The sequence below is a fragment of the Marmota marmota genome, unplaced genomic scaffold (assembly GCF_001458135.2).
Source record: "Marmota marmota marmota unplaced genomic scaffold, marMar, whole genome shotgun sequence".
NCBI lineage: Eukaryota > Metazoa > Chordata > Mammalia > Rodentia > Sciuridae > Marmota > Marmota marmota.
The window spans coordinates 1,159,896-1,187,387 of record NW_026000052.1 but is presented as its reverse complement, the minus strand read 5'-3'; the positions used below and the strand labels follow the sequence as shown (position 1 = coordinate 1,187,387).

The 27,492-nt window shown below is 51.1% G+C and overlaps 1 protein-coding gene across 10 annotated transcripts in view; it reads left to right on the top strand.

The window, feature by feature from the left end:
* Positions 1–6: 6 nt before the first annotated feature.
* Positions 7–27,492, top strand: part of Traf2 (TNF receptor associated factor 2) — a 38,421-nt gene continuing 10,935 nt past the window's right edge. Inside the window, exons 1-11 of one of the 10 annotated variants that reach the window (XM_048813297.1) lie at positions 8–2,097; positions 2,938–3,018; positions 6,040–6,125; positions 7,040–7,258; positions 8,905–8,986; positions 9,274–9,372; positions 16,236–16,397; positions 17,331–17,405; positions 21,880–21,954; positions 24,220–24,501; positions 24,899–25,076. In XM_048813297.1, the coding sequence (XP_048669254.1) occupies positions 7,071–7,258; positions 8,905–8,986; positions 9,274–9,372; positions 16,236–16,397; positions 17,331–17,405; positions 21,880–21,954; positions 24,220–24,501; positions 24,899–25,076 (1,141 nt within the window). In that variant the 5' untranslated portion in view covers positions 8–2,097; positions 2,938–3,018; positions 6,040–6,125; positions 7,040–7,070. Of the gene's footprint in view, positions 3,019–5,927; positions 6,126–6,417; positions 6,915–7,039; positions 7,259–8,904; positions 8,987–9,273; positions 9,373–9,469; positions 9,547–9,657; positions 9,806–16,235; positions 16,398–17,330; positions 17,406–21,879; positions 21,955–24,219; positions 24,502–24,898; positions 25,077–27,492 lie in introns of those variants that run through there. The other 9 variants (XM_048813302.1, XM_048813296.1, XM_015505720.2 and 6 more) reach the window with 9 other exon arrangements.

The window sequence follows — 27,492 nt, the reverse complement described above, 5'->3', positions numbered from 1 at the left end:
CCACAGCCCTGACTTGGACCTGCTGCCGCCTGGTCCCCCAGGGCCACCTCTGCAGCCGGCCTCTTGCCCCCGGGGCTTTCCCATCTGTGGGTTCAGGCGCGTGTCCCCTTGCTCCCCGGGCCTCGCTGGGACCCAGGCCCCTTTCCTGACTCAGGCCTTTCTGCCCATAGGACCCCCTGCCCCGTGCTCCGCCTCGGCCCCGCCCCGCCCCCAGTCCTTCAGCTGTTTCCCGGGAGAGGTGTGTGGGCAGGATGGGCCGGCGGTGGTGCGGGTGCTGTGTTGAGCCCAGGCCAGCTGAGCCGTGCAGTGCAGCCACGCAGGGCGCCTACCTGGGAGGTAGTGGGAGAGCATGGAGGCCTGGCAATGGCCTAGACTTTGGACTCGTGCCTCCGAGTTGGCCTCCTGGCAGGCTGCCCACGAGCCAAGTGCTGGTAGTAGAAGGGGCTGGTGCAGGTTTAAGGAGGGTTATCCTGGAAGACCAAGACCCTTGGGGAGAGGTGGCAGTTGGGGGTGGGTATGACAGGTGGAGTTGGGTTAGCCTCAGCTTTTATTGGGGTTCTTGGTGGAGGAGAGGTCCTGACTGAATCCTGTGTTAAAGGTCCTTGCTGCTGGGAGGAGAGTGAGGCCAGGAGGGCCTGGGTGGCCGCAGGGAAGCTGGTGCATTGGTCAGGGCTGGAACTGTCCTTAGATACATTTGGGGATATTTACAGAGTTGCTGACCAATCCCTGACACTCCACATGAAGTGGTCAGGGAGTAGAGACCCTATAGCCAGTGCCATCAGAAAACAGACCCTATCATGTACCCACATGATCTCAAAGAAACACTATTGCTTCATAGTTTAAATAACCTCTCTGTTGGTAAGCCTATTGTACGCATGTGTGTGTGTGGTCCTGGGACTGGAACCCAGGGCCTCACGAGTGCTAGGCCAGTACTCTACCACTGAACCACACCACAGCCCAGTGACTTAGCTTTTAATAAGAGAAACTAAATACTGATTATATGAATAAACATCATCCAACATTTGTCCTTTCCCACAGCATTTGCTTGTGATATTTTTGTAGAAAATATCCTCAGGTATTAAAATTGGTACAAGTTTCTGTTTGCTATTATGTTGTGCCTGAAAAAAAAAAAAGATGAGGTTAGGTATAAAATTATAATTTTGAAGTGGATTTCTAGTACTTTGAGGGGCCTCATACTTGGGCTGTGTGCAGATTAAATCTTGCCTGTTATGTACATGGGTTAGAAGTACGCAAGAGCAAGTGGACTACTATGTGGAATCTTAAAATTGTATAAAACAGTAGTGGGCCATTGGTGGAAACACACATTTGGGGAGCTTGAATCCCTAGCATTTGGGTTATTCCGGAGTCTGTTGTTTGAAGAGTAAGGCTCTGGCATAAACATCAACATTGGCCAGGGGCAAGGCAGTGCCACCCCACATGGCCAGGTTGCATCCTTATCTGCTTTTGATGTCTTGGTTTGGGCAATGTTGATTTTCATAACATACAATCTGCTTTTTTGGGTTTGCACCAATATTGCTCAGCCATGTTCACATTCCAGATTAGGGGTGTTGAATCTTAAGTGCAAGCTTAGGTGATCAGCCTCATTAGGGTCACAGAGTATTCTTGGGGGCATGTCCCTATTTCCCTTTGCTTGCTGCTCTTTCCCTAGACAGTGGCCCAGGACTATAGTACCTGGGCTGGAGCTGGACTTATGTAGGGCACATGCTGCCAGGTTCTCCCTGTAGCAGAGGGAAGGGGCAGGCAGCGGCCAGGTGCTGATAGCCCACACTCTCCAGGGTGGCTGGGGGGCCCATTATTGAGGTTTCTCTTTGCCACTCTTTGATATTTAGGAGATTGGATTATTTTGGAGAAGGAGGCATGTGTCTGTGGTAATTAAGCACATCACCATCTTTTTTTAGCTCTTTGGAAATAGAAATTCAGCTTTATGTTTTTTGAATAAATTCTAAGTAGTCAGCCGTGTATATTTTTGTGTGCATGCATGTACATCATTTTTAGTACCCTTGAAGGCTTCTTCCTCACCCTGAAGGGCAACACTGACCTCCAGAGATAATGACCACTCAACTTCTGTCATCACAGGTTTGTTTTGCCTAACCTTGAACTGCACATAACTGGTACCGTTCCCCAAATACTGTTTTGTGTCTGGTAGACATGCCCTTTCTTTTCCTTTTTTGGCAGTATTGGGAATGGAACCCAGGGCCTCCTCCGTGCTAGACAAGTACTTTATCATTGAGCCATACCCCCAGCCCTTTTTATTTTGAAATGACATCTTGCTAAGTTTCTGTGGCTGGCCTGGAACTTGGGATGCTCCTGCCTCAGCCTCTTTGAGTAGCTGGGGTTGTAGGTGTGCACCACCCTGCCTGGCTTGGGGATGCCCTTTTAGTAAAATGTAAGTCTTCTATATGAAGCTAGAGCATTTGTATGTGGACTACAGTTGAGAGTGAGGAAGTCAGAACTTCCTATGACCACCCCCCCACACCCACCCACACACACACACACATACTCTCTCTCTCTCTCTCATACATGTGGATGTCAGTTCTGTTCTCAAGCCACTGCTCTGATAGAGCACGACTTCACAGTAAAACAATCTGGAACCTGAAAGGTCTGCAGTGTAACTTTTTTATTTTATTTTTGCTACTGGGGATTGAACCCAGGGGTACTTAACCACTGAGATACACCCCCAGCCCATTTTTAATGTTTAATTTTGAGACAGGGTCTTGCTAAGTTGCTGTGGCTGGCCTTGAACTTGGAATCCTTCTACCTCAGCCTTCAACTTCTGGGATTATAGGCATGTGCCAGCATTGCCCAGCTGCAGTGGCTCATGAAATCAGTTAAGCAGCTTCTGTCCAAAAAAAAAGGAATAAAATAGAAAATTCAGAATACCGCTCATGAAGAGCGGTAATGAGCCTTTTGTTTCAGTTGCATATGCAGATACAGTAAGTCACACAGGACCACTGGAGGCTGTAAACTGAGGGTGCTGTCTTGTTGTGTGCTGTGGAGGTAAGCAGGACTGCCTTTGTCTGTCCTGGCTAGTGTTGGTGTTTTGTGAGCTCTCTGGACTTCTTTTTTTTTGGAGATGGGGTCTTGCTGTGTTGCTCAGTCTAGCCTCAAACACTTTTTTTTTAATACTTATTTTTTAGTTATAGGTGGACACAAAAATCTTTATTTTTTAATTTTTATGTGGTGCTGAGGATCGAACCCAGTGCCTCACGCATGTTAGGTAAGTGCTCTACCTCTGAGCCACAGCCCCAGCCCAGGCCTCAAACTCTTGAGCTCAGGTGATCCTCTGGCTTCAGCCTCCTGAGTAGCTGTGACTGTAGGTACATGCCACTGCACCAGCCTCTCAAAGACATTTTTAAAGATATGCCACCAACAGGGGTGGGCACACATGGTGTGGAGAGCACATCCACCTCAGGATAGAGACAAGTGTTTTCTCTCTCCAGGGGACCTTGGGCATGTGGAGCCCCAGCATCACTTCTGTTGGGTGCTCAGGGGAGTGGACTCTGTCATATGGATGAGGTGTCATTGCATTATAAATTTAGAAGTGTTGGTTGAAATTGGGTAGTGTCCAGCAGATGTAAGATGACCCATAGGATCTTGTCACTTGTTCTACAGTGTCAGACCAGCCTAGGACAGTGAGAGCAGCTCTTGGTTGCTGCCCTCTGCAGGTCTTTGAGAGGCTCTGCAGTGATCTAATGGCTTGGAAGTCTGTGCCTTCTGCCATGGAGGGTGCTGGTCCTATAGATGTGGGGTTGGAGTGTTGCTTGGAGATGTGTAAGTTGTTTCCAAGAGTGAGCAGGGGTGTAGCAACTTCTGGGGCCACAGGATTTCTGAGTTAAAAGTGCTTCCTGTTCAGGGGCTGTCGTAGTTGCCCCTTTCCAATGGTTTGTAGGTTTGAGCTCTGGATGTTCCATTTTTTTTTTCTTTCTTTTAGTAATTTTTTTGCATAGAGGTTTGATGTGAGGTCTCTGGAGGTAGTTGTCCACAGGGACCAGCCATGTTGGCTGCTGGGGGTCTGAAAACACAGCAGTTCCTGTTGTGTGGTATGTGTTGTGGGATTATTTTAATATATGTAATCAAAATTGTGGTGTGCTTGAAGGAATAGTAAACAGCTCATAAGTCAGGTAGCCATCTTCAAAATCAGCTGGTATACCTTGACAAGCTGTGTTACTGTGTCCAGGAACATTCTGTCAGTGCTTAGGTCACTCAGTGACCTCCCAGGGCCACAGGCACAAGGAGCAGGCCCGAGTATGCACCGTGTGGGCAGTGAGGGCATGTTTAAAGGAGGGGCCCGAGGCTCAGTGTGTTTGGGACAGCAGTGGACACCAGTGGGGTCGGGGTCACGGTGAAGGTGGTGGGGTCTGTAACTAGTTTTCTTCTGAGTGCGCAGGACACCTTAGGTGAGGGCTTCCATCTGGCATGTGTTGGAGAAAAGCAGGGGGCAGGGTGGAGATGAGAGGGGCTAGTACTGCGGGTGTGGGAGGCAGAGTGGGCAGAATTGGCTGGTGCTTGAGCAAGGAATGGACCCAATCTTCTGGGTTTGGCAAGTCCCTAGCAAGTGCCAAGTGGTCTTGAGACTAGAAAGTCCACTTTCTGGGGCAGCATCCAGGACAGAGACCAGAGAAGAGGAAGGAGGGGCATTAGCAGCCTCCTGGGTCTATCTGGGACTGTCTAGTCACTGGGTCTGCTGCAGGTGAGCAGTTGTGGGACTGAGTGACCTGCACTGCTGGGTCATGACCACACAACAGTGCTGTTTACCTCACCATAGTCTTGCCACCAGTGATGTGACTGCTGGGTGAGGCCCTGCTGATGCCAGGATCAGGGTGACCTAAGGCATTGAGGGCCACCAGAACACCCTTGATGACTTGGACCTTGGGCAGGCAAATTGATAGGGTCTGTAGCCAGGTAGACCCGCACAGCCCAGCTGAAGAGAGTAGTCAGGCTCCAGGAGGCAGCAAGGGCCCTGGCTAGGGCTGTTGTCCATGCACAGGGTAGTCAGCATGCCTGTTGCTCCTGCAGCGGAAGGGGAAACATTTGCATCTTGAATGTTGGAGTAGTTCTGAGAGCTGATTCCTTAAATAAAACATGACCAGAGTTTTGCTCTGAAGAGATTCTTGGGAGCGTATTGCTTCAAGCTGCTTGCAGCCTCTCTGGCTTCCCTACTTCTTCTAAGGAGTTTCCTCAGACACCAGGCCCTCCTTCCTGCTCCTTGCTCCAGGGCATGCACCCACTGCCACCTGGGTCCGCCCCTCAGCTGTGTGCTATGTTGGGAGTGCCCCCTTTTACCCTCTTATCCTCACTTGTACAAGCTTGCTCTTCTGCCTGAGAGGTGACCTGATTCCCACATCCTTCTTACCAGGAGGGGCCCTGAGAACAGTGTAGTCAGAGCTTGGTCCCAGTCTGTAGGCTGCTTTTGGAAGGGGATTGTGGCAGGGAAGCTGTCCTTAGCAAGCAGCATGCTCTTGGGGCTGTGGCCTGCCAGGTGTGAGGTTGTGAGCAGCAGTCCTGCTTGTCTCATCAAAGGTGTCCTGCTGCAGCTTGGGGAACCCAGGGCTCCCCATGTCTGTGCTGCTGTCCAGCTGCGTTTCTGGTTCACAGCTTCTCATTGGTGCCTGTGACATGGATGTTTCTGTGCCCACTGGACCCAACACATGTGAATTGACTTCACTTTAGCCAGAAGCTCTGAGATCTGTGTACCTGGGCTTTACTAAATTGCCTGGGGGGGCTGGGGATGTGGCTCAAGCGGTAGCGCGCTCGCCTGGCATGCGTGCGGCCCGGGTTCGATCCTCAGCACCATATACAAACAAAGATGTTGTGTCCGCCGATAATTAAAAAATAAATATTAAAAAATTCTCTCTCTCTCTCTAAAAAAAAAAAATAATAATAATAATAAATTGCCTGGGGCAGGGGTGCTTGTCCTCCCCTCTGCTCCTGAAAATGTTGGCAGAAGAGAGGGGTCCAAGGCCATGATTGGGAACTTTGTAGTAAATTGTCCTTTCTGGCCCCCTTTTCCCCTGCCAGGGAGTTCAGGGGAACTGAACTCATGGAAGTTGCTGCCAAGATTCGAGACAGGGCTGCTGTCTGGGAGGAGAACGCTTGGCAGCTAGGTGCTGTTTGCTTTTCCTCTCTGCCTGATCAGTGGGTCTTGGCATCCTTGCCCATCATCATCCAGCCCGAAGCAGATGCCTCTTCCCGGGCTTCTGCATAGTGAGGCCTCCTGATGGGCAGGGAAGAGAGAAGCCTGCTCAGTCTGGAGCAGGAACCCAGTGGAGACTGTCGTGCTGGAGGGTGAGGGAGGTGGGCGGGTGAGGAAGTGCTACAGTTCATCAGAAAGGAGAATGGGGTGGGGGCGGGGGTAGGAAGAGGCAGCTCCGCAGGTTCAATTGGCAGTCTTTAGAAGAGGCAGAAGAAATGGGCACCAGACGCTGGGCAATCCAAGTAAAGCTCCTCTGTGGGGCTTACTGAGGCCAAGTACCAACAGGTGCCAGGGCTGAGCTGGCACACAGGAGGAGCTCTGTGGTTAGCCTGGATGGTGCAGGGACTGAGCAAACAGGGAGCACAATGGCCGGTGCCTAGCCAGCTGCATTCCCTGCCCAAGGGGCTGCCTCTGGGCACTGTCTAGGACCTGACAAACTGTCAGGTGGGCACCATCCCCAAACACGCTTTTTGTAGGATCATGGGCACAGAATGGAGGATGGTGTACTTTAGTGTAAGCCAGAAGGTGCCTGTTTTCCCAGCCAGGGTTCATGCCAGCAGAAAACCCGTGGTCATGGTCTGCGTGTGCGCCAGAGTATGGCCATCACCCTCTCTGAGCCGCAGGTTCCACATCATAACAGGAGATTGGACTAGCCTGTCACCAAGGCTCCCAAGAGCTCTGTGCTAGGTCCCCGTTACAGGTTTGTGCAGATGCAGTAGTTCAGACCCTTTACCACTTGCTACTGGTGGGCTCCATCGCCTTCATTTTTCCCTCCAGAGGTTTGTTTGGGAATTGAAGCGTAACGTGGGCTGTGTTCTTCCTTAGGGCTTCGTGACGTGTAGGGGATACAGCTCTCATGGCTGCAGCCAGTGTGACACCCCCTGGCTCCCTAGACCTGCTGCAGCCTGGCTTCTCCAAGACCCTCCTCGGGACCAAGCTAGAGGCCAAGTATTTGTGCTCTGCCTGCAGAAATGTCCTACGGAGGCCCTTCCAGGCCCAGTGTGGCCATCGCTACTGCTCATTCTGTCTAACCAGCATCCTCAGGTGCGCATGGCCAGCTACCCAGGATGGGTGGGGACAGGTGGGTGGCACTTTTGCTTGAGATGTGCCCCGCAGTGTGGTCGCTCCCAGTATGAATCCTCCCTGGGTTCCAGAGGCTTAGCACAAAGAATGTGAAGTTAATCATTTATTGTTTGTTGAAATGCTAATTTCAGATATGTGGGGTTAAATACAATATATCATTAAGATGTCTCTCACCTGTTTTTGGTTGTTGGTAATGAGTGTACCAGAGTTTCTAAATTTGATGTGAGGCTTACGGCTCTCTACACTGCTCCAGATGGGCAGGGCATGTCACTCCTTGGTAGTGGCTGGTTGGTGTGTGTTGGCTATCCAGTGGTCTAAGGGTGAGCTCTGTGCCTGACAGTGGTAGAAAACCCGTGGTCATGGTCTGCGTGACAGTGGCCGTGCCTCTAGGGAGGGCATCTGCAACATGTACTTTTGGGTGGCTTTTCAGAGAGCGTGTGCCTCGTTCACAGCAGAGTCACAAGTCACAGCCTCAGAGGTCCAAGCTCCATGTCCCTTTCAGGGTTTGAATTGTCTCATTTGTTTGAAATCTTTTAAATACTGTACATTTGATATATGCTGTTGATTTCATTTAAGGTGAGAAAGTGCCGGGCACAGTGGTGCACACCTGTAATCCCAGTGGCTTAGGAGGCTGAGGCAGGAGGATTGCAAGTTCAAATCCAGCCCCAGCAATTTAGTGGGGCCCTGTCTCAAAATGTAAAAATGGGCTGGGGATGTGGCTTAGTAGTTAAGTGCTGTTGGGTTCAATCTCTGGTACCGAAAAGAAAAGAAAAACGTGAGAAAATTTTAAGAATTTATGGGGGGCTGGGGTTGTACTTAGTGGGAAAGTGCTTGCCTAGCATGTGGGGCACTGGGTTCCATCCTCAGCACCACATAAAATAAATAAATTAAATAAAGGTCTTGTGTCCATCTACAATTAAATGACTAAAAGAAGAATTTATGGTGTGGAATTTATGGACTGGGCAAATTCTGTTCATTTTTTTTTTTTTTTTTCTTTTGGTCTTGGGTATTGAACCCAGGGGTGCTCTACCACTGAGCTACATCCCTAACCTTCTTTATATTTTGAGACAGGGCTTTGCTAAGTTGCTGATGCTGGCCTTAAGCTTGTGATTCTCCTGCCTCAGCCTCCTGAGCCACTGGAATTACAGGCATGGGCCACCATGCCAGACTTAATTTTTGTGTTTTAAGACAAAGTTTCATTAAATTGCTGATTCTCTGGAGCTCGGGTTATGGCTCAGTGGTAGAGCACTCGCCTGGCGTGTGCAAGGCCCTGGGTTTGATCCTCAACAGCACCTAAAAATAAATAAATAAAAATAAAGGCATGGTGTACAACTAAAAGAAATAAATATTAAGAAAAAAAAAAGTTGCTGATTCTGGCCTCGGACTGGAGACCCTTCTGCCTCAGCCCCCAAGTGACTGGGATCGCAGGTGTGGGTACTACACGCACACAACCCTGCATCTTGGTCTGTTCAGCTGCCTAACACACACCGTGAACAGACAGCAGGAATTCACTTCTCACCAGGATTACAGGTGTGCACTACCATGCCTGGCCTGTTTGTTCTTTGTAATAGTTTTTACAGTGGGGTTCTGTTTTCCTCTGTTCCCAGCAGCTCTGGGCCTCAGAATTGTGCTGCCTGTGTTCATGAGGGCATATATGAAGAAGGCATTTCTATTTTAGAAAGCAGTTCGGTAAGTACAACATCTTAAAGCTAAAAATGTTGAAGTTAAAAGAAAATATTTTGGTATTTCCTTTAATAACATCAGTGGCAGAATGAGACCTTAGAAGCTAGAAATTGCCCATGAGCAGACATGAATGTTCAGGGTTGGTGCACAGAGGTGAGGTGGTCCTCAGAGTTATCCTCTGCTTCTGGAGCTCCTCAGGAAGACTGTGCATGTTGAGTCCTGCGCTTTGGACAGCACTTCAATAGCAGCTGGGTGCTGGGAGGAGGCCTAACCCCTGGCTGTCTTCTTCCCAGGCTTTCCCAGATAATGCTGCCCGCAGGGAGGTGGAGAGCCTGCCGGCCGTCTGTCCCAATGATGGGTGCACTTGGAAGGGGACCCTGAAAGAATATGAGGTAAAGACAGGCATTCCTGTTTTGCTGGGCGGCTCCAAGAGGCCCGCAGGTATGTTGGGTGGCTGAGCCAGGGAGTTGAGATTTCTGCCCTTCACAGGAGCTCTTACTGGAGCTGTGCTCTGCTCTTGGTGGGATGGAGCCTGTCTGATGTGTTTGGAGAGATACAGCTCAGAGGTATAGCTTAGAAATGTTCTTTCAGAAACTCAAACCGTGTTGTGCATAGGCCTGTACCACGGGGTCTGATACTTCCCCTCTCTGTGCCTCAACTTCTTTTTCTGCTCATAGGATGTAGCTCCCCTTGTTGTGGGGTTGGTGAGGACTGGAGGTGTGTGAAGACCACCCATGTGTGTGAGGTCGTGGGGTCATGCTAGCCCTGGAGAGTGTTTGCTTCAGCCGTAGGTTTACCAGCAGTGGCGAGCAGCTTCCAAGCCTGGTAGGGTTTTGCGTTGTATCCCTTGTGTCTACAAGGTATCCCTTGTTGTTAATCTTGTTGGGACTGGAAATGGGCACAGAGGTTCTGTGATCTCAAAAGGCTTCTGGCCAGTGACAGTAGTGAATGGTGCCTGATTTATGCACTGTCTCTGTGTCAGCTGAGGCTGACTCGTCCTGTGTCAGCATATTGGGGACTTCATTGTGATCCTCACCTCATCTTTAGGCATCTGCAGCTAAACCTTCAGTGTGAGCTGAGAGGTGCTGAGAGCTAGTTCGGCCACTGCAGTCCACCAACTTACTCATTCTTTCTCATCTTAGTAAATGCCCTTTTAAAAGTTTCTATCTCAGGTGCTAGTTCCGAACGTTTCACAGCAGTAGACTGTCCACAGTAGCTCAAGGTGGAAACAGCCTAAGCATCCACTGGCGCCTGATGGATAAATAGCACATGGTCCTTCCATACTATGGAAAGTTGTGCAGCCTTAAACAGGAAGAGACCTGTGACACCTGCTACAGCCTTGAGGACAGCATGCTGAGTGAAGAAGCCAGCCACAGAAAGACAAACCCTGTAGGATTGCCCTCGTATGATGTCCTTAGAGTCATCAAATCCATGGAGACACACAATAGAATGATGGGTACTAGGGGATGGAAGTTGTACCACGTTGGTGGGTGCAGAGTAATAAATTGGGATCTCAAAGGGGGAGGCATCTTGATGCAATCCCATCCAGTCCTGGGTGGTGAGATTGTGAAGGACTGTTTGCTCAGAACCCTGACTTTTCTATGCGCACGGGACTCCCAGGTCAGGTTGCTGGGGCCAAGGCCCACTGGGATGCCTTCATGCCCTGGTAGTGGGCCTGGGTGTCTCTGACTGAGCGGGACTCTGGGGCAGTTGGAATCCTGGTTCCTGGTGGGTTTTTCCTATTTTGTTCCCTGTTCTTGTTTTTTCCAATATTTTAAATGTTTTGGTGCTGGGGATCAAACCCAGGTCCTTGTGAATGCTAAGCACACAGTTTATCGCTGAGCTATCCCCAGCCCCTCCTGCATTGTTTTTTTAATTTATTTTTATTTTTTAGTTGTAGTTGGACACAACCTTTATTTTATTTATTTTTATGTGGTGCTGAGGATTGAACCTAGGGCCTCACACTTCCTAGGTGAGTGCTCTACCACTGAGCCACATCCCTCATTGTTTTGATCAACTCCACTTTGTGATCTTTGGGTTATCAGTTCTGTTTTGCCAGAAGAACAATTTGGGCTGTACCTGGGTGAACAAAAGCTGCACTGTCCTCACCAGCTTGGGGTCTGTCACAGCCTGATCATGTGGTCACAACCTTCACTGTTTGCCCAGAGTGAACTACTGTTCAGTGCTGTTGAGAGAGCTGGTCCCTACGGAGCTGATATGGGATCAGGGTCTTCTGGGAGGGTGGGATGCTGGGTGGGTACAAGGACAATGTGGGCATAAGCATCTGGGGTGCTGTATGTCCTGTTGCCCTTAAGGTACCCTGGAGATCCCTTAGAGCAGGCAAAATAACAGTCCCCAGCTCTGTGGTAGCTCTGGATCCCTCTGTGATCTCTGTCGCCTCTAGGCTCGTGGTAGGTGAGGTTAGTGGCTATGTGGGCCTCAACTGAGGGCTAGGGATAGCAGCCAGGCATGGGCTTGGGTGCCACGCGGCCCCACAGGCATGCAGGATGGAAAGTCCCTGGCTTTGCCCTTTGAGGGCTCTGGAAAGTCCCTGAGAGGAGTTGGGTTTGGTCATGTGGGAGGGGCAGGCACTGCTCTGGGGCAGCTTGGCCATGGCCTGATTTTATTGATACAACCTCTTCCTGGCAGTAAGTGTCAGGGGCAGGGACAAAGATCTTGTTCTCTGTAGAGTCTCCCTCTCCTCTTGCCCAGCCCACATCTATTGCTTGACTGCTAAAGCAGTTTTCTCTTGATAGTCTGGGCTATTGAAAAGTTGGAAAAATGACAGAAGTTCTGTTTAGCCTTTGGCTCTGTTTTTCCTTTTGGTGATGTCTTTCCTTCAAAGAATGGAATGGTTTTAAAAAGCCCCACAGTCTGAGCTATCTAAATGGCTGTAGAGAGCCTCTGGTCAGGTGGTCCCACTACTGCTGTAGGGCTGAGTGCAGGGGCTGGGTGGTGGGCACAGAGGCCTCTCAGATATGGGTGTGCACGCCAGCATGGGAGAGGCAGGAGTAGCCAGTGTGCTTGGTCTCATCCCGTGTTGTGTTGTTGGGAAATGCAGCATTACAACAACTGTATTTACTTGAAAATTAAAGTCAAATTCTGGTTGAATAAATACTGTTATCTACCAGGTGTGGTGGTGGTACATGGCTGTAATCTCAGCAACTTGGAGGATGAGACAGGAGGATCACAAGTTTGGGGCCAGTCTCAGCACCTTAGCAAGACTTTGTCTCAAAAATTAAAAAGCGCTGGGGGCACAGCTCAGTGATATAGTACTTTCCTAGCATGAGCAAGGCCCTGGGTTCAATTCCCAGTACCACCAAAAAAATAAAAAAGAAAAGAGAAAAGGAGCTTTCTGGAATTCTGTGTGGGCTGAAAGGAGACTGCACTTGGTTCTGGTTGCCTAAGTGTGGTGGTACAGCACATCTGCTGTCGAGAACCCTGGGCTCACCTGGGAATTTCAGGAACCATCAAGGGAGATCAAACCCAGGCCTTGCACTCGCTCAGCACACACTCTACTGGTGAGGTACACCCTCAGCCCAGGAGAAAATTTTTATGTATTACTGTGGCTTCATGCACAGCAAGTGTGAGCAGGGAGCAATAAGCTGAGAGTGGGTCAGCGTGGGAGCTCCTGGCCCTGTCACCTGCAGCAGTGACCGTCCTTTTCCAATCCTCTTTCAGCTATATCCTCTACCACATTTCCCTTCTGGAAACACATATCGTATCATTTCACCTATGAGTATTTCGTTTATTTATTTTTTGTGGTGATGGGGGTGGAAGTCAGGGCCTTGTGTATGTTAGGCAGGTACTCTACCTCTGAACTATATCCCCAGCCTTATGAGTAATTTATTTTTTAATACCTTTATTTTATTATTTTTATGTAGTGCTGAGGATTGAACCCAGCGCCTTGCGTGTGCTAGGTAAGCACTCTACCACTGAGCTATGACCCCAGCCCCACAAGAATTTTATTTTAATAAAGTTTTAAAGAATAATTTTTTTATTTTTTATTGGTACTGGGGGTTTAACCCAGGGGCACTTAACTACTGAGCATGTCCCTAGCCCTTTTTATTTATTATTTATTTACTTATTTATTTTTAAGAGAGAGAAGAGAGAGAGAATTTTTTAATATTTATTTTTCAGTTTTCGGTGGACACAACATCTTTATTTTATTTTTATGTGGTGCTGAGGATCGAACCCAGTGCCTCGTGCATGCCAGGCAAGTGCGTTACTGCTTGAGCCACATCCCTAGTCCCCTTTTTACTTTTTTTTTTTTTTTTTAATATTTATTTTTTAGTTTTCAGCGGACACAACATCTTTGTTTGTATGTGGTGCTGAGGATCAAACCCAGGCCACACGCATGCCAGGCGAGCGCGCTACCACTTGAGCCACATCCCCAGCCCACCCCCCTTTTTACTTTTTGAGACAGGGTTTCACTAAGTTGCTGAGGCTGCTTTGAACTTAGAACCCTCCTGCCTCAGCCTCCTGAGTCACTGGTGTAAACCAGTGTGCCTGGCAAAGAACAGTTTTTGATTTAAGTTTTAGTAGCTTAACTATTCATGCTTCACTTTTTGTTTCATACACTGCTAAAGGTCAGTAGCCCCTGAGGTCCCTCTGCTCAGTTTGCTGATGGTTGCATATGTAGCGGCCCTTAGTGTGTTGGCATGTACTCTCAAAGCTGCATTGTGGGATCATGCACACAAGCGTGTCCATGCTGGCCAGAGACACCCCTAAAGCCCAACCTCTTTGACCTGATGATTCTTGGTATGGTTGCCCCAGGCCCTGTGCTTCCCAGCTTGTGGGAGGCCCTGTCACTCAGGCTGTAGCTCAGCTGCTTACAGATCCCCATCCCTGGGGAAAGGGCTGTTTTCTGAGAGCCTTGAAAATGCTGCTCCATAGACAATGGCTTTCCTGTCTAGAATCCCACCTGCTTCCCAGAACTTGAATGAGGGTGCCCCGTTCCTTTAGAATGACCTTACTCCAGAGTCATCCAGGAAATCCTGGGTTGTAGCCCTAGTCCTTGTGGAGGTACTGAACCACCACAAGGGGCCTTGCAGTCAAGTCCTTTCTTGTTTACTGTGGACCATCTCTTGGCCATGGGCATGTTCCCTCTTTGATGTTATTTCCCCTCTCCTGGTTGTGCCGTCACACTTGGTATGCCCTGCTATCTCCTGTTCAGATCCTCACCTGGCACTCAGTGGGATGAGCCAGGCACAGAAGGACCTGTCCTTTGGGATTCATTTGTTAGGTCTCCACAGCCTTCAGGTCCATAGAGATACAGTACAATGGAGATTTCCAGGGGCTGGGGAGAGGAGGTCAGTATTGATAGGTTCAAGGGGTCAGTTTGAGAAGATGAGTGCTATGGATGGATAGCGGCAGTGACTGACAGCTGCCCAACAGTGTAAATGTGTGAGTGCCATTGAATTGTGCACTTAAAGTAGTTAGGATGGTAAGTTGTATGTATTTTTATCCCAAATTAAAAGCTTGCCAACCAATCTTGGGCTCTGTGCTCCCAGTGACCCTCCAGTGCTGCCTCACAGTGCACCTGTCTCAGGCTTGTGGTACTGGTTTTTGCATTTCCCTGGCATCTGCAGGCTGGCCTCATTCCCCCTGTGGCTGGGGACCCAGAGGCTCGGGGCCTGCTAGACTTCTGTCCTACCTAGCCCAGCATGCTGAGTATGCAGTCCTCGAAGGGCTCAGCTCGGTCTTGTCGCTTTTCTTTCTAGAACCCTCACAGTAAGGCATCCCTGGGACCATCTGTGAGGACCAGACCAGGGCAGCCTTGGGCCTAAGAGGTCCCTGGATGGGTTCTTGCTCTGCCTTCTCCCTCTGGGTTCTTTTACACATTGCCAGCCCTTCCCTGGGACCATGTAGGCCCCCCTCATCCAACCATTGGCCTGCAATTTGGGGTTCTTGCCTTCTCTAGACTGCAGCACAGGGTGCTTTCCCCAGCCCTGCCTCATCTCCAGCACCTTGTCTTTGCTCACTGGGGAGGGTGTTCCCATGTTGGTGGTCAGTGCCACAAGTGACTCATCTGTGTTCATGGCCCCACATGGCTTATGGTTGGCTCTCAGTGTGTTGGGACCAGTGAGTGGGCTCTGCGGTGGTCCCTGCTTCTCACTCTGGTCCCCTCGGCCCAGTCCATTTTCCTCACAATGTAGGTCTCCTCAGGTATAATTGCCGGGTTTCTGTTCTCGAGACTAAAAGGCTCAGGGGTTACTTCAGTTGAACTGGGCTGACTGGGCTGCACAAAATAACCTCACAAGAGACACAAATACCTTTTTGTTTGGGGTCGCTGTGACGGCTCTTCTGACCTTAAGGGTCCACAGGAGAGAGAGCAAGAGCACGCGCTGACCCCTTTTATTGAGGAGAAGCTATTCAAATGAGGCAAGGGGTCAGGTTCAGGGGGCTGAGTCTATCCTCATGATGTCCACTGTCAGCAGGTGACTGACACCTGGGTAGGCCACACCCAAGGGCACAGTAAGAGAAGGGGACACACACAAGGCACTTCTATGGAAGATTCTGTCCTAAACAGGGCAAGGGGTTATTTAACAAAGGAACAGGTGAGCGTAGCTCCACCCATGGGGATATAGGAAGACACGCCCATGCATGAGACACAGACCCTCGAACCCAAGAAGGGTGGGGAAAGCTCTGCCGCATTTCTGTGACTGAGTGCCTCAGCACCCAGCCGGGGAGTGTGACTCAGTCACGTGCAAGGTTGGTCTCCCACATGTAATACTGTGCATTTAAAACAGCCCCACCAGGCCTGGCCTCCAGCACCATGGCTGGGCTGGTCTTGGGCCTTTGTCTTTTGCTGGGTGACCTGGTGCTAGTTGCAGGGTGGCCACTTTCACAGTGTCTCCATGTCTCTGGGCGTGGCCTCTGGCTCCACTTATTCACTGTAACTGAGGGCTGAGGCATGACCTGCTTGCTTGGTAGGAAGCTGTCTTGGGGAGACCCTGGTACCAGGTGCGCATTCAGCTATTCCAGAGGTGAGGGCAGAGACAGGGAGCCTGGGTGGTGGTGCCCACCCAGACAGCAATTGTGGTGTCACCTTGGCTCAGTCTGGGACAAGGAGTGATCCATGTCCCTGGCATCTGGGAGTGGGGGGGGCACATTGGACCTCCACTGTCCTTTTGACCTGTGGAGGGGATCTCCAGGAGGGACAGCAGCACAACCCAGGGATGCAACACTGTGTGCTCGGGTTGCTGTGCTGTGGTGTCTGCCTGTGCTCTGCTGATGCCTTCTTTGTCTCTAGAGCTGCCACGAAGGACTCTGCCCCTTCCTCCTGACTGAGTGCCCTGCGTGTAAAGGCCTGGTCCGCCTTGGGGAGAAGGAGCGCCATGCGGAACAGGAATGCCCAGAGAGGAACCTGAACTGCCAGCACTGCCAGGAGCCCTGTGGCCATGCTGACCTGGAGGTGTGCGGGGCAGGGCAGGACCACAGCTTGGGTTCAGTGCCAGTGGTGGAGCTGGTTTGGCTCCTCTGCCTTTGTTCCCACAGTGTCAGCTTTCCTGAGGCCATAGGGTGGAGGGTTCTTGGTGGGACTGGGCTTGGGCGTAATATCCATGCGGAGCAACTTTAGAAAACGTTCAGGCACTCAGGTGTGGGGTAGTGCATCACCACCACCAAGCTGTCCCTCCCCAGACTGCTAGCCAACAGGTCTTACATGGCATCCCCGAGTGGTCGCAATCCAAAGGGCCTGGAGCGCAATGCATTGTGGCCATGTCTCCTATGGGTAGCTTTCCCTTCTAACAAGTACCTGAGGTAATCCACTTACAGAGAGAAAGGTTTATTTGGGCTCTGGAGTACATGGTGGAGTAAAACTTCTGGGAGAGGGAAGGGAGGAAGAGGGAGGTGTTGGGCTTTCATTACTCCTTGGGGTGCACATCCCCAAGGGACGTAAAGTCCTCCCCTAGGTCTGTCTTTGTGTGTGTGGTGCTGGGGGTTGAACCCAGGACCTTGTTGCCTGCAAGGCACGCACTCTACCAGCTGAGCTATGTCCCCAGCCCTATCTTTTTTTCCAGTTCTGGGTATTGAACCAGGAGGGCTTAGCCACTGAGCTACATCCTTAGTCTTTTTTTTTATTTTTTGAGACAGGGTCTTGCCAAATTATGAGGCTAGCCAGGAACTTGTGATCCTCCTGCCTCAGCCTCCCAAGTCACTGGGGTTATAGACATGGCCACCATGCCCAGCTTAGGCCCCACCTCTTGAAGGTTCCATCGCCTCCCCTCAGTGCCATGCTGGGGACTAAGCTGGCCACCATCTGAGACTGTTCAGTCTCTTCCTCCCTCACTGCCTAGTGCCTGGCATTGATGTCCCCTCCTCATGCCCCTGACTGCTTCTCTTCAAGGCACACCATGAAGTCTGCCCCAAGTTCCCTTTGACCTGTGAAGGCTGTGGCAAAAAGAAGATCCCTCGGGAGAAGGTAAGGTGCTTCCTTATGTCCTGAGGACCTTGGCTTAAGGGTTTGCAGTGAGGGTCTATGCCACATGATGTGCCTAGAGACAACAGAAAGCCTCCCTGCTGCTGGGATCACAGGATGGGCATGGCTTGCTCGGGCATGACAGCCACCCTCCTGGTTGAGCCAGTGCTCTGCTTTCTGGCATACCTTGTTACTTTTTTTTTTTTTCCCTTGTTGGGGATGGAGCCTTGAGTATACTGGATAAGTGCTCTACTACTGAGCTATATCCCCAGCCAAAGTTACATCTTAATTATTGTGAAAATTAAACATTAAAGTTGTCCTTGCCAGGTGCAGTGGCACACCCCTGTAATCCCAATGGCTTTGGGGGTCTGAGGCAGGAGGACCGCGAATTCAGAGTTAGCCTCAGCAACAGTGAGGTGCTAAGCAACTCAGTAAGACCCTGTCTCTAAATAAAATACAAAATAGGGCTGGGGATGGGGCTCAGTGGTTGAGCACCCCTGAGTTTAATCCCCGGTACCCCTGCCGTCCCCCCAAAAAAGTTGTGCTTGCACCTGAGAAGTGCTGTACTGGCCTCAAGCAAGGGGTCTGCAGCAGGAGACCAGGGTGTGGAGACCTCAATGTCTGGGGTCCAGGCATTCATCTCCTCGCATGCTCGTCCTGTGAGGAGGACGGCTCCTTCCCTGCATAGAGCCAGCGCTGTGGAGGAAGACCCCGCGAGGAGGGACTTTGGGAATGCTTGCAGAAATGTACTTTGCCACACCTTTCTTCTTGGCTTGTGAGGTCAGGGAGGGGATGAAGAGGCTGAAGCGGCAAGAGCTGGCGTGTGACTGCATTGGTGTTAGAGGTCAGATGACGCCAGTGGTTGCATTTTGTGTCTGGATGGCAGCACGAGGGACTGTAGACTGTCCAAGCCCATCCTGTTCTCTTGGCCCTTCAGCTGGTGCCTGTCTGATTTGCTTCCATTTAAATACGGGTCATGGCCCTAGTCCTGAAATGGGTTGCTCTGAGGGCCAGGTCTCTCTTCTCTGATTGAGCTTCCTGTTGAAGGTTCTCCTATTGCCTTGGCTGAGTGCTTCCTTGAGGTGGCATTTGGCCTTCACCAGGGACTGGAGCTGGCTCGGGGGCTCAGTGAAGTTCAGCTTCAACCCTTGATGGAATGTTATAGAGGGCCTGTGATGGGTGTGGTGGCCAGGGTGCCTCCTGGTATCCAGTGCTGTGAGGCTGTCTGCTGTGGTGGCAGGTGCTGTCCCAGCTGAGTGTAGTCTGCAGTGTCCTCTATTGGTGCCCATCCACCAAAGCCAGGATGGATCCTCTCCCTGTGGTTTTCCATTATAGAGTGAGAGAACTGGCCTGGACCAGCAGGTCTGGTGGGCTTTGTTCCTCTCTCCTGTCTTTAGGGCATGTAGCTTTCCATACTCATCTTCATCTTCATACTCAGGGCCCTCATCCTCAGGTGCCCTGGGTCTGTTTCTCACAGGTCCCTCACCTGTGCAGTACCCAGTGCCAGTGTGTGGCTCCTCTAGAAAGTCCCCATCCAGGCCTGGAGCTCAGTCCTTGGTGGAAAGTGACATTTAGGGGCCTCAGTGTCAGTGCCCTATGCTTCTCTGACTGTCTGTGTTCCTAGGCCTTTTCAGAGGAGAGAGCGAAGAAGGAGTTCACACTGCTGCTTCTAAGAGTGAGGGGACTGGATACTGCAGGGCTTGTAGGGATGCAGTGATTAGGTGGAGAGTCAGGGCCCTGGCATGTTAGGATGGCAGGACTTGCCATGCTGCTGGACTCTTGGGGAGCAAGAGACCCAGCTCTGTAAGAATTTTCTTTCTCTCTCTCTAATTTTTATTTATTTTTTATATATATAATATACATACTTATATATATTTATATATTTGTATTGGGAATTAACCCAGGGGTGCTTTACCACTGAGCCAGATCCCCAGCGCTTTTTAAAATATTTTTTTTTCTTTATTTTATTATTTTTTTTAACGTGGTGCTGAGGATCGAACCCAGTGCCTCATGAATGGTAGGCGAGCACTCTACCTCTGAGCCACAACCCCAGCCCCGCTTTTTAAAAAATTTTTGAGACAGAGTCTTGCTAAGTTGTCGAGGGCCTTGAACTTAGGATCCTCCTGTCTCAGCTTCCCAAGTCACTGGAATTACAGGCGTGCACCACCATGGCTAGCTCTTTAAACTTTATATTCTGGTTGGAAATCCGACTTTTTGGCAGCATTAATAATAATTTATTTGTTTTATTCTATGTGTATATAGATGATAGATTTAAAATGAAAGTACAATAAAAAGAGTGAAGTTTACAGTTTCTTTGAGGTCTATTTTGTCTTTGGAAGAATATCTTACTGGGGGTTGTGGTCCAAGTACTGCATTCTGAGGTCAGTTGTAATGCAAAATTTCTCTTTGTGTCCCCGACATATGCAGGCATACTGGCATATGGGTAGTTAATTTGCTTCAATTATTTTAAAGGTGGTGGATGTTTATCTTTTTATTTGCTTTTGATTTTTGGTCTGAAACACCTGCCTAACTCATCAAACCCTTTAAGGGTCCACTAGAGCAGTCCCATGCTGACGGCCTCTCTGGGCCCTGTCTACCCTGCTGCCTCAGGTTTTGGTGGTATCTTTCTCTCTGAAAGGAGAGCTGGGAGCTAGGTCTTTTCATGCCCATCAGTGAGGCAGGTGCTGCCTATCAATGATAGCAGGTGCTGGCCTTGGCTGTGGGCTTCAGGCCCAGAAAAACCTGGGAGCAGTGGGCAGCCACAATGCCTTTACATGTGGTAATATATCTGCCACTGATGATGAGAGTGACAGTAACCCAGGCCAAGGTTTGCTGGGGGCACTGGGGGATGTCCCTCTCAAGCAGAGACTCAGGAGGCCAGACAGCTGGCTTGGTGGACCTGGACTCCACACATTTCCAGCTGTGCCTCCCCGCCACGTCCCCTTGCAGTAGGGTTCCGGTTTCCCAGCCGTTGTTGAGCTTTCTCTGGTACACAGGGCTCCAGAGTGGGGTGTCTGGTGGAGGGGCTCTCACTCCTGCTCCACGCTTTCCCACAGCCCAGTGTTTCACCTGAAAACATCTGTTTTTTTAGGGAAAAAAAAAAATACTCTGGGGCTTCATAGCAATTTTTTCATTCCAGATCTTTACCTGAGTTTTGGTCATGTCTCTTTTTTGCAGAAAACCCAGTCCTCGTGACTTGAATCTGGTAGCTTCTTTTGTCCCACTCAGTGCCCTAGCTCTGCACCAGCAGCAGTGTGAGTGCTGGCCATGTGGCTGGTGGCTGGCTTTTGATGGAATTGCTGTCTTTCTTTGCTCTGAGAATCTATAGGTTATGACTGTGTTTTGAAGCCACCAAAAGTAGTTCTCTGACTCATTGAGGCTGCTTATTTCATTTTGCTTTTGACTTTTAAAGATGGTACTTTAAGAAATGTTCCATACTTTTGTAAAACGGTCCTGTGCCCCAAAAACGAACCTGTAGAATGTGTGCTCCCAGATGTCCAGGGGTGTGTGTCATAGTGTTGGCCCAGTCCCCTGTGAGGCTCTGTCTGCAGACCTGCCCTTGGTGTGTGGTGTTGAGGGAGGCTCTGCATAGTACTGGCTGAGGGGTTCCCAGTGGCACTTCCTAGAGTGAGTGCACTTGCGCTCCTTGCTGGGAGGCGCCATAGGAGGCTCCTCTCTGGTCCTTAGAGGTGCTAGGGGGTAGGGGTGGTGATCATTTGTTCTTCTGTGTTGCTTAATGGTGTGTTTAGCCCTCTATGTGGGGGCAGTGTCTGAGGACTTCTGTCACTGTTCCTGGATTCTGATGTGTAGTTGGGTGTACCCCACTCTGGGCCTCCTCCCAGGACCTGTAGGATGACTTTCTCACGGTGCAGCCTGCAAGTGGAGTAGGCAGGGCTCCCACATGGACTCCGTCCTCCAGCTGCTGCCTCGCCCTCAGGCTGCTTGTCAAAGCAGCAGTCCTTTTCCTCCCCTGGTCTGAGTACAGTATGCACAATACCTGCACTGGGGCCTCTTCCTGGGTCTCGTGCGCTCCTCCGTGGTCCATCTTTGCTCTCCTGCCGCATGGCACATGCTGAGGTTGTCAAAGGCCTGTCCTGTCCTCTGGCACTTCTAGGTTGTGGGCCCATGTGTGGCCCCCAAGGCCCCAGGGCCTCAGTGCCATGCATCCTTGCAACTGAAGGTGACAAAGTGTGGCTATTTTCTGTGGGACGCAGACTTCCTCATGAACACCCTGGACTACCCACCAGCATCCCGAGATGCCAGCCCACCTCAGTTACTGACAGGGCTGGTGGCCAGGATGTGTGTGTGCACAGCTTTGGAAATGGGTGGTCAGGTTTTATTCTGATGAGAGCTAGCCCGTGACGGTAGGGCCAGTGGTTCCCTGTGTAAACTCTGACATGATCAGTGCAGAAGGGGTGCAGTGGGGTGAGCTAAAGCAAAAGCAGCCCATGTGACTTCATCCCTTTCACCCCTCCAGTTTCATGACCACGTCAGGACGTGTGGCAAGTGCCAGGTCCCCTGCAGATTCCATTCTGTTGGCTGCCCTGAGATGGTGAGTCCAAGGGTCTGCAGTGAGAGATTGGGCAAACCTGTCCCTCATCCTGGGCACAGTCTTCACTCAGCCTGCAGTGCAGATCTTCCTGGTTCCCCAACCTCCTTGCTTTTCCCCTGGGTCTCCCTTGTGGCACCCCTCCTCCTGGCCTCAGGTCCCAGGTCCAGCCTGGGAACTCCATTCACTCTCATTCTTTTGGAGATCGCCTAGTGTCCTGGCTTTAACCAAATGTGTGTGTTCACCTGGCACCTAAGCCTCCCTTGATGCCTAGTGGGCATCCCATATTCACCACAGCCAGCTTGACTCATCCTGCCATCCCCTGCCTTCCATCTCACCAGAAAAGAACACCACCATCACCTGGTTGTTCAGCCAAAGGCCCTATGCCTGGCGGTTGTGCCAGATGTTGCTCTGGTCCAGACTTCACATCCAGGTGATAGACGCTTGACTGTTGGCAGCTGCACCCTGCCCCAGGATGGCTGCTCTGGTCTGTCCTTGCTTGCAGTCCCCGAGCTTCTCCATCCTCACCCCTCCCTCACCCTGGCCCTGACCTCTGCTGGTGACTGCTGATCTGTTCCCACCCCAGGCCCTTGACCTGCCAACTTCCAGGGGCCCCTCAGACCTCAGCATGCCCCTGTCCATGAGAACCTTTCTCTACCCATGCAGACCAACCTGTACCCTGCTCTGTTTTCACAGTCATTGTATCTTGTCCCTCTTGCTCTGTACAATGAGAGCCCCTTGAGGTCTGGACTCTAGTTTTCCCTCGGGAGGTTCTGAGTGGGTGGGCACCCCGAGCACTTGCAGGTCTGGGGATAGTGTCCACCAGCTGATGCCTCTTCCTCTGGAAAATGAGCTTAGCAGCACTCAGTGGTGGCAGCAGTCATGGTGGGGGGTCCTGTCTGGTGATTTTTCACATAGCCTTTTGTGTTGAGCAGTGGTGAAGAGGAGAGCTGCTGTTGTCTAGGAGGAGTGGGGTTCCATGCAGGAGGTAGTTTTAGAGCCCACCACCAGGGCCAGTGCTGCTATTTTCTGGTCCCTGTTGTGGGCCTCTTCAGTACTCAGATTAACTCAGAATCCATCATGAGTTCATGGGTTGCTCCAGATCAGAGCAGTGTTGCTGGTAACCTAGTTGATCCAGCACTGATGCCCCTGCTGGTGAAGCCAGCAGGCTTCTGGGAGTTGGATTTCTTCATCACACACATTCTGTTCCCAACAACCTCATGCCTTGAAGAGAGGGCAGGTACCAAGGGCACCCTCTGCTTTTTGGGTGACTGTGCCTCTAACTGGGCATCCAAATAAGTACCTTTGTGTCTTTTTTTGTTTGTTTGTTGTTTAAATTGTAGATAGACAGAATACCTTTTTTTTTTTTTTTTTAAGTTGTAGTTGGACACAATACCTTTATTTTTTAAATTTATTTTTATGTGGTGCCAAGGATTGAACCCAGTGCCACACACGTGCTAGGCAGGTGCTCTATCACTGAGCTACAACTCCAGCCCGCCCTTTCTGTTTTTTTACTTTTAATTTTTGAGAGTTTTAAACATTTTTAAGTTGTGTTGCAGAAGTTTGAAAGATAATTAGTTGCAAAGACAGACCTATAATAGAGGCATCCCTAAGAAAGCCTGGTGGTGTCTAGCCCTGCCTTCCCACCCTCCTGCAGGGACAGCTGTTTCTGTGCCTGGAGGCCCTCTTTTTTCCTTTGTCTGTTTATTTTGTGTTGAGTCAGGGTCTCACCGTGTTGCTCAGGCTGGCCATAAGCTCCAGGGTTCAAGTGACCCTCCTGTGTCGCCTGCCTGAGTGCTGGAGCTAGAGACATGCGCCACACTGTCCAGCTCACATTGTCCAGCTGCCTATTTATTTTAAAAGCAAGTTACATAGGAAGCTTTGTATTTTTTTTTTTTGAGAGAGAGAATTTTTTTTAATATTTCTTTTTTAGTTTTCGGCGGACACAACATCTTTGTTTGTATGTGGTGCTGAGGATCGAACCTGGGCCGCACGCATGCCAGGCAAGCGTGCTACCACTTGAGCCACATCCCCGGCCCGAAAGCTTTGTATTTTTGAAACATACTTTTGGACAGTGGCAGATTAAACATCATGGTACAGAGAAAAAGGATGGAAGTGATTGAGCCCAGCTGTTACCAGTGTCTTGGGTATTCCTGTGTCCTGATGGCCGTATGCCCTCAGTGGAATAAGGCCCACAGCACAACAGCTGTCTTGGCCAGCATTAGCATTGCACAGACATAGCTGAAGCCTCCTGCCCTGTGTCTACAGATGGAGGCTGAGGAGCTGCTGGAGCATGAGGCACATCAGCTGCGGGAGCATCTGGCCCTGGTGCTGAGCTCCCTCCTGGAGGCACAGACTCTCCCTGGGGGCCAGAACCAGGTGGGACCACAGCTACTGCAGCGGTGTCAGACCCTGGAGCAAAAGACGGCCACCTTTGAGAACATCGTCTGTGTCCTGAACCGAGAGGTGGAGAGGGTGGCTGTGACTGCTGAGGCCTGCAGCCGGCAGCACCGGTTAGACCAGGATAAGATTGAAGCCCTGAGTAACAAGGTTTGTGCCTGGTGGGGTCTAGTGGCTCATCAGCTTTGGAGCCTAGGCAGCATAAACCCCTTCTGTACCCCAAGCCGAGCACGGTGCCTTCCTTCGGCTGTGGCCACCTACATTTCTCTGAGGGACCTGAAGGGTTACAAGGTGTGACAGCCAAAACCTCTTCTTTCTGGCCGGGGAGGGTGGCATCAGCAGTGTCACGTAACTTGTGCTGTGCAGCTTCTGGGCACACTAGGCCCAGAGCCTTCAGTGTGGACTTGGAGCCTCACTTCATACCTGGAAGGAGCAGACCTAGGAAGAGCTGAGCCAAGGGAGCTGGGGTGCTGTCCTCCTGAGACTGCTGGGTATGGGAGGTGGGGGCTTGGGGCCCATGGCGCATGTGGTGACCACTGCCCTGCAGGTGCAGCAGCTGGAGAGGAGCATTGGCCTGAAGGACCTGGCCATGGCTGACCTGGAGCAGAAGGTCCTGGAGTTGGAGGCATCCACCTACGATGGGGTCTTTATATGGAAGATCTCAGACTTTGCCAGGAAGCGCCAGGAGGCTGTGGCTGGCCGTACACCTGCCATCTTCTCCCCAGGTGTTGTTTCAGAGCTCCCCACTTACCCTGCTGCATTTCTGTACACCTGTGTCCCCTGCCCCAGTGGCCACATGAAATGACTCCTGAGGCAGGGCTGGGAGCATCCCAGCTGACACCAGGAGCATCTGTACTTCTGAGGCACCCCTCAGCTGGGCAACATGAGAACTGCTAGATGTCAGGCTGGCTGCTCACAGGGTGTGCCCCTTGCCACTGGGTGAGCGGAGGGCACGTGGGCATGGTGATGGAAGATGGGCCAGCATAAGGAGGAACATGGCGCTCTCGGGTGTTAGTGGCTGAGCTGGTCAACCCCTGTGGTCTGGCTTCTGGTGTCTGCTGCAAACTGGAGGCCTGAGGTCTTCTGAAGGGGACCTGTGGGTCTCCTCCGGAAGGCACTCCTGTGGGGCCAGGAGGGCCGTCTAGTTGTGGGCCAGTTTGTTTCTGTGACAAGGTCTGCCGTGCCAGGATTGTGCTTCTCAGCATGCTGCTGGAGCCACCTTCCTGGGTACTTCAGAGCACCTCCTCTGTGCCTGGAGGCCCTCCTGGTGGTGGCATGACCCTGGCCGTCGTCCCTGTCCCTGCTCAGGCCCATCATTGGCTCAGACTTAGATACCATCTCCCTGGAGGACACTCTGTTTTTGTGTTTTCTTAGGGAACCTGCTGATGAAACAGTAGGTTCTGGGATTGAGGCTAAGAGGCTGAGGCCCCTAGTTGGGTGGCCTTGGCTTGCTGTCCCTGCTCTTTAGGGACCTGCACCACCACCCTCCTGTGTGGCACATCCTGTAGTGCCTTCAGCAAGGGCCAGAAATGAACAAAAACCATACACTCTGGCTTCCTTGGAGTGAGATTGAAAGAACAAGTTTGTCTTGGGAAGACCTCAAGGAAGTGCTCTGGGACAGCCTGTGGGGCATGGTGCTTCTCTTTCTGGATGGGTTTTGTGCCATGTTCCCCTTGGGCTTTCCTCTGCAGGTGGACTAGTGCCATTCGTTGGACGTTTATAGAGAGCCTGGTGTGAAGGGCCATCATGGCAGGGGTTGTGTAGGAACCACACTTGTGCAAAAGGTCCTTTTTGCGGAAAAAGTCTGCTTTAGAAGACTTGGTGACCTGTGCTTGCATCTGGCAGTGGCTGCGGAAAGCAGGGAAGATGGTTTTCAAGTGTTATGCCTGGGGCTCTGCTCTGGGGACTGGGTATGGCCTGCATTCCTCTTCAGAGCCTGAAACCAGAACTGTGGAGAAGCAGGAGGAGGTCAGCTACTGTTGGCTGGGTGGAACTGTCAGGGTGCTCCAGGGCAGTGTGGTGGGAGTCTGTGGGACTGTCAGGGTGCTCCAGGGCAGTGTGGTGGGAGTCTGTGGGACTGTCAGGGTGCTCCAGGGCAGTGTGGTGGGAGACTGTGGGACTGTCAGGGTGCTCCAGGTACAGAGTGGTGGGAGTCTGTGGAACTGTCAGGGTGCTCCAGGGCAGTGTGGGGGGGAGACTGGAACTGACAGGGTGGAGTCTGTGTAGTCAGCACTTCCTGAAGAGGAGAGATTGAAGGCTGGGGCTGCAGTTCAGTGGTCGAGTGCTTGCCTAGCATGTGTGAGGCACTGGGTTTGGTTCTTAGCACCACATATAAATAAAATCAATGTCCGTAGACAATTTTTTTAAAAAAGTTATCCAAAAAAAAAAAGTAAATAAGTAAAAAATGGATGATTGCAGGCTAGCGGCAAATCTCAGTGTTGCCCACATGTGCCAGCCTCCCGGTTCAATCCCAAAAGAAAAAAAGAGGGAAAGATGTATTTTGGCTCCAAGTTTTGAAGCCTGCAGTCAGTCCATGGTGGCTTGGCCCCACTGTTCTGGGCCTGTGCAGCACTTCATGGCAGGGAGCTGTGGTGAAGCAAAACTCCTCTGTCTGATGACGGATGGAGAGTTGACAGAGCAATGGATTGGGGGTTCTACTCTCCCCTTCAAGGGTCCACCCCCAGTAACTGGAAGACCTCCCCATAGGCCCCCACCTTGTAGTTTCCGTCACCTTCTAGCAGTGCCACAGGCTGGGTTCAAACCTTCAGTACATGGGCCCAGGGGAACACTCCAGACCCACTGTACAGCAGATGAGTACATAAGTGCACCAGAGGGGCTGCTAGAAGTAACCGCAGATGGCAGAGCCGAGCAGGCCACGGCAGGTCTTGCTGCAGACTGAGACCTGGCTGCTAGAAGCCAGGCTCCACCCAAGTCTGAAGGCCTTAGGACACCAGGGCCTCAGACACTTGTCCTGTAGTCAAAAGCAGGATAGCCTGGATCTCTGATATCCATGGGCAGGGAGGATGGTTGTCCAGCTCCAGGGGAGGTAGACCAACCTGTCTCCTTCTATCTGTGCTCCTTCTGGGTCATGGCTGGTCGGGTCTTCACCATTCAGTCCTCCACTGCCCCCCCCCCCGCTCC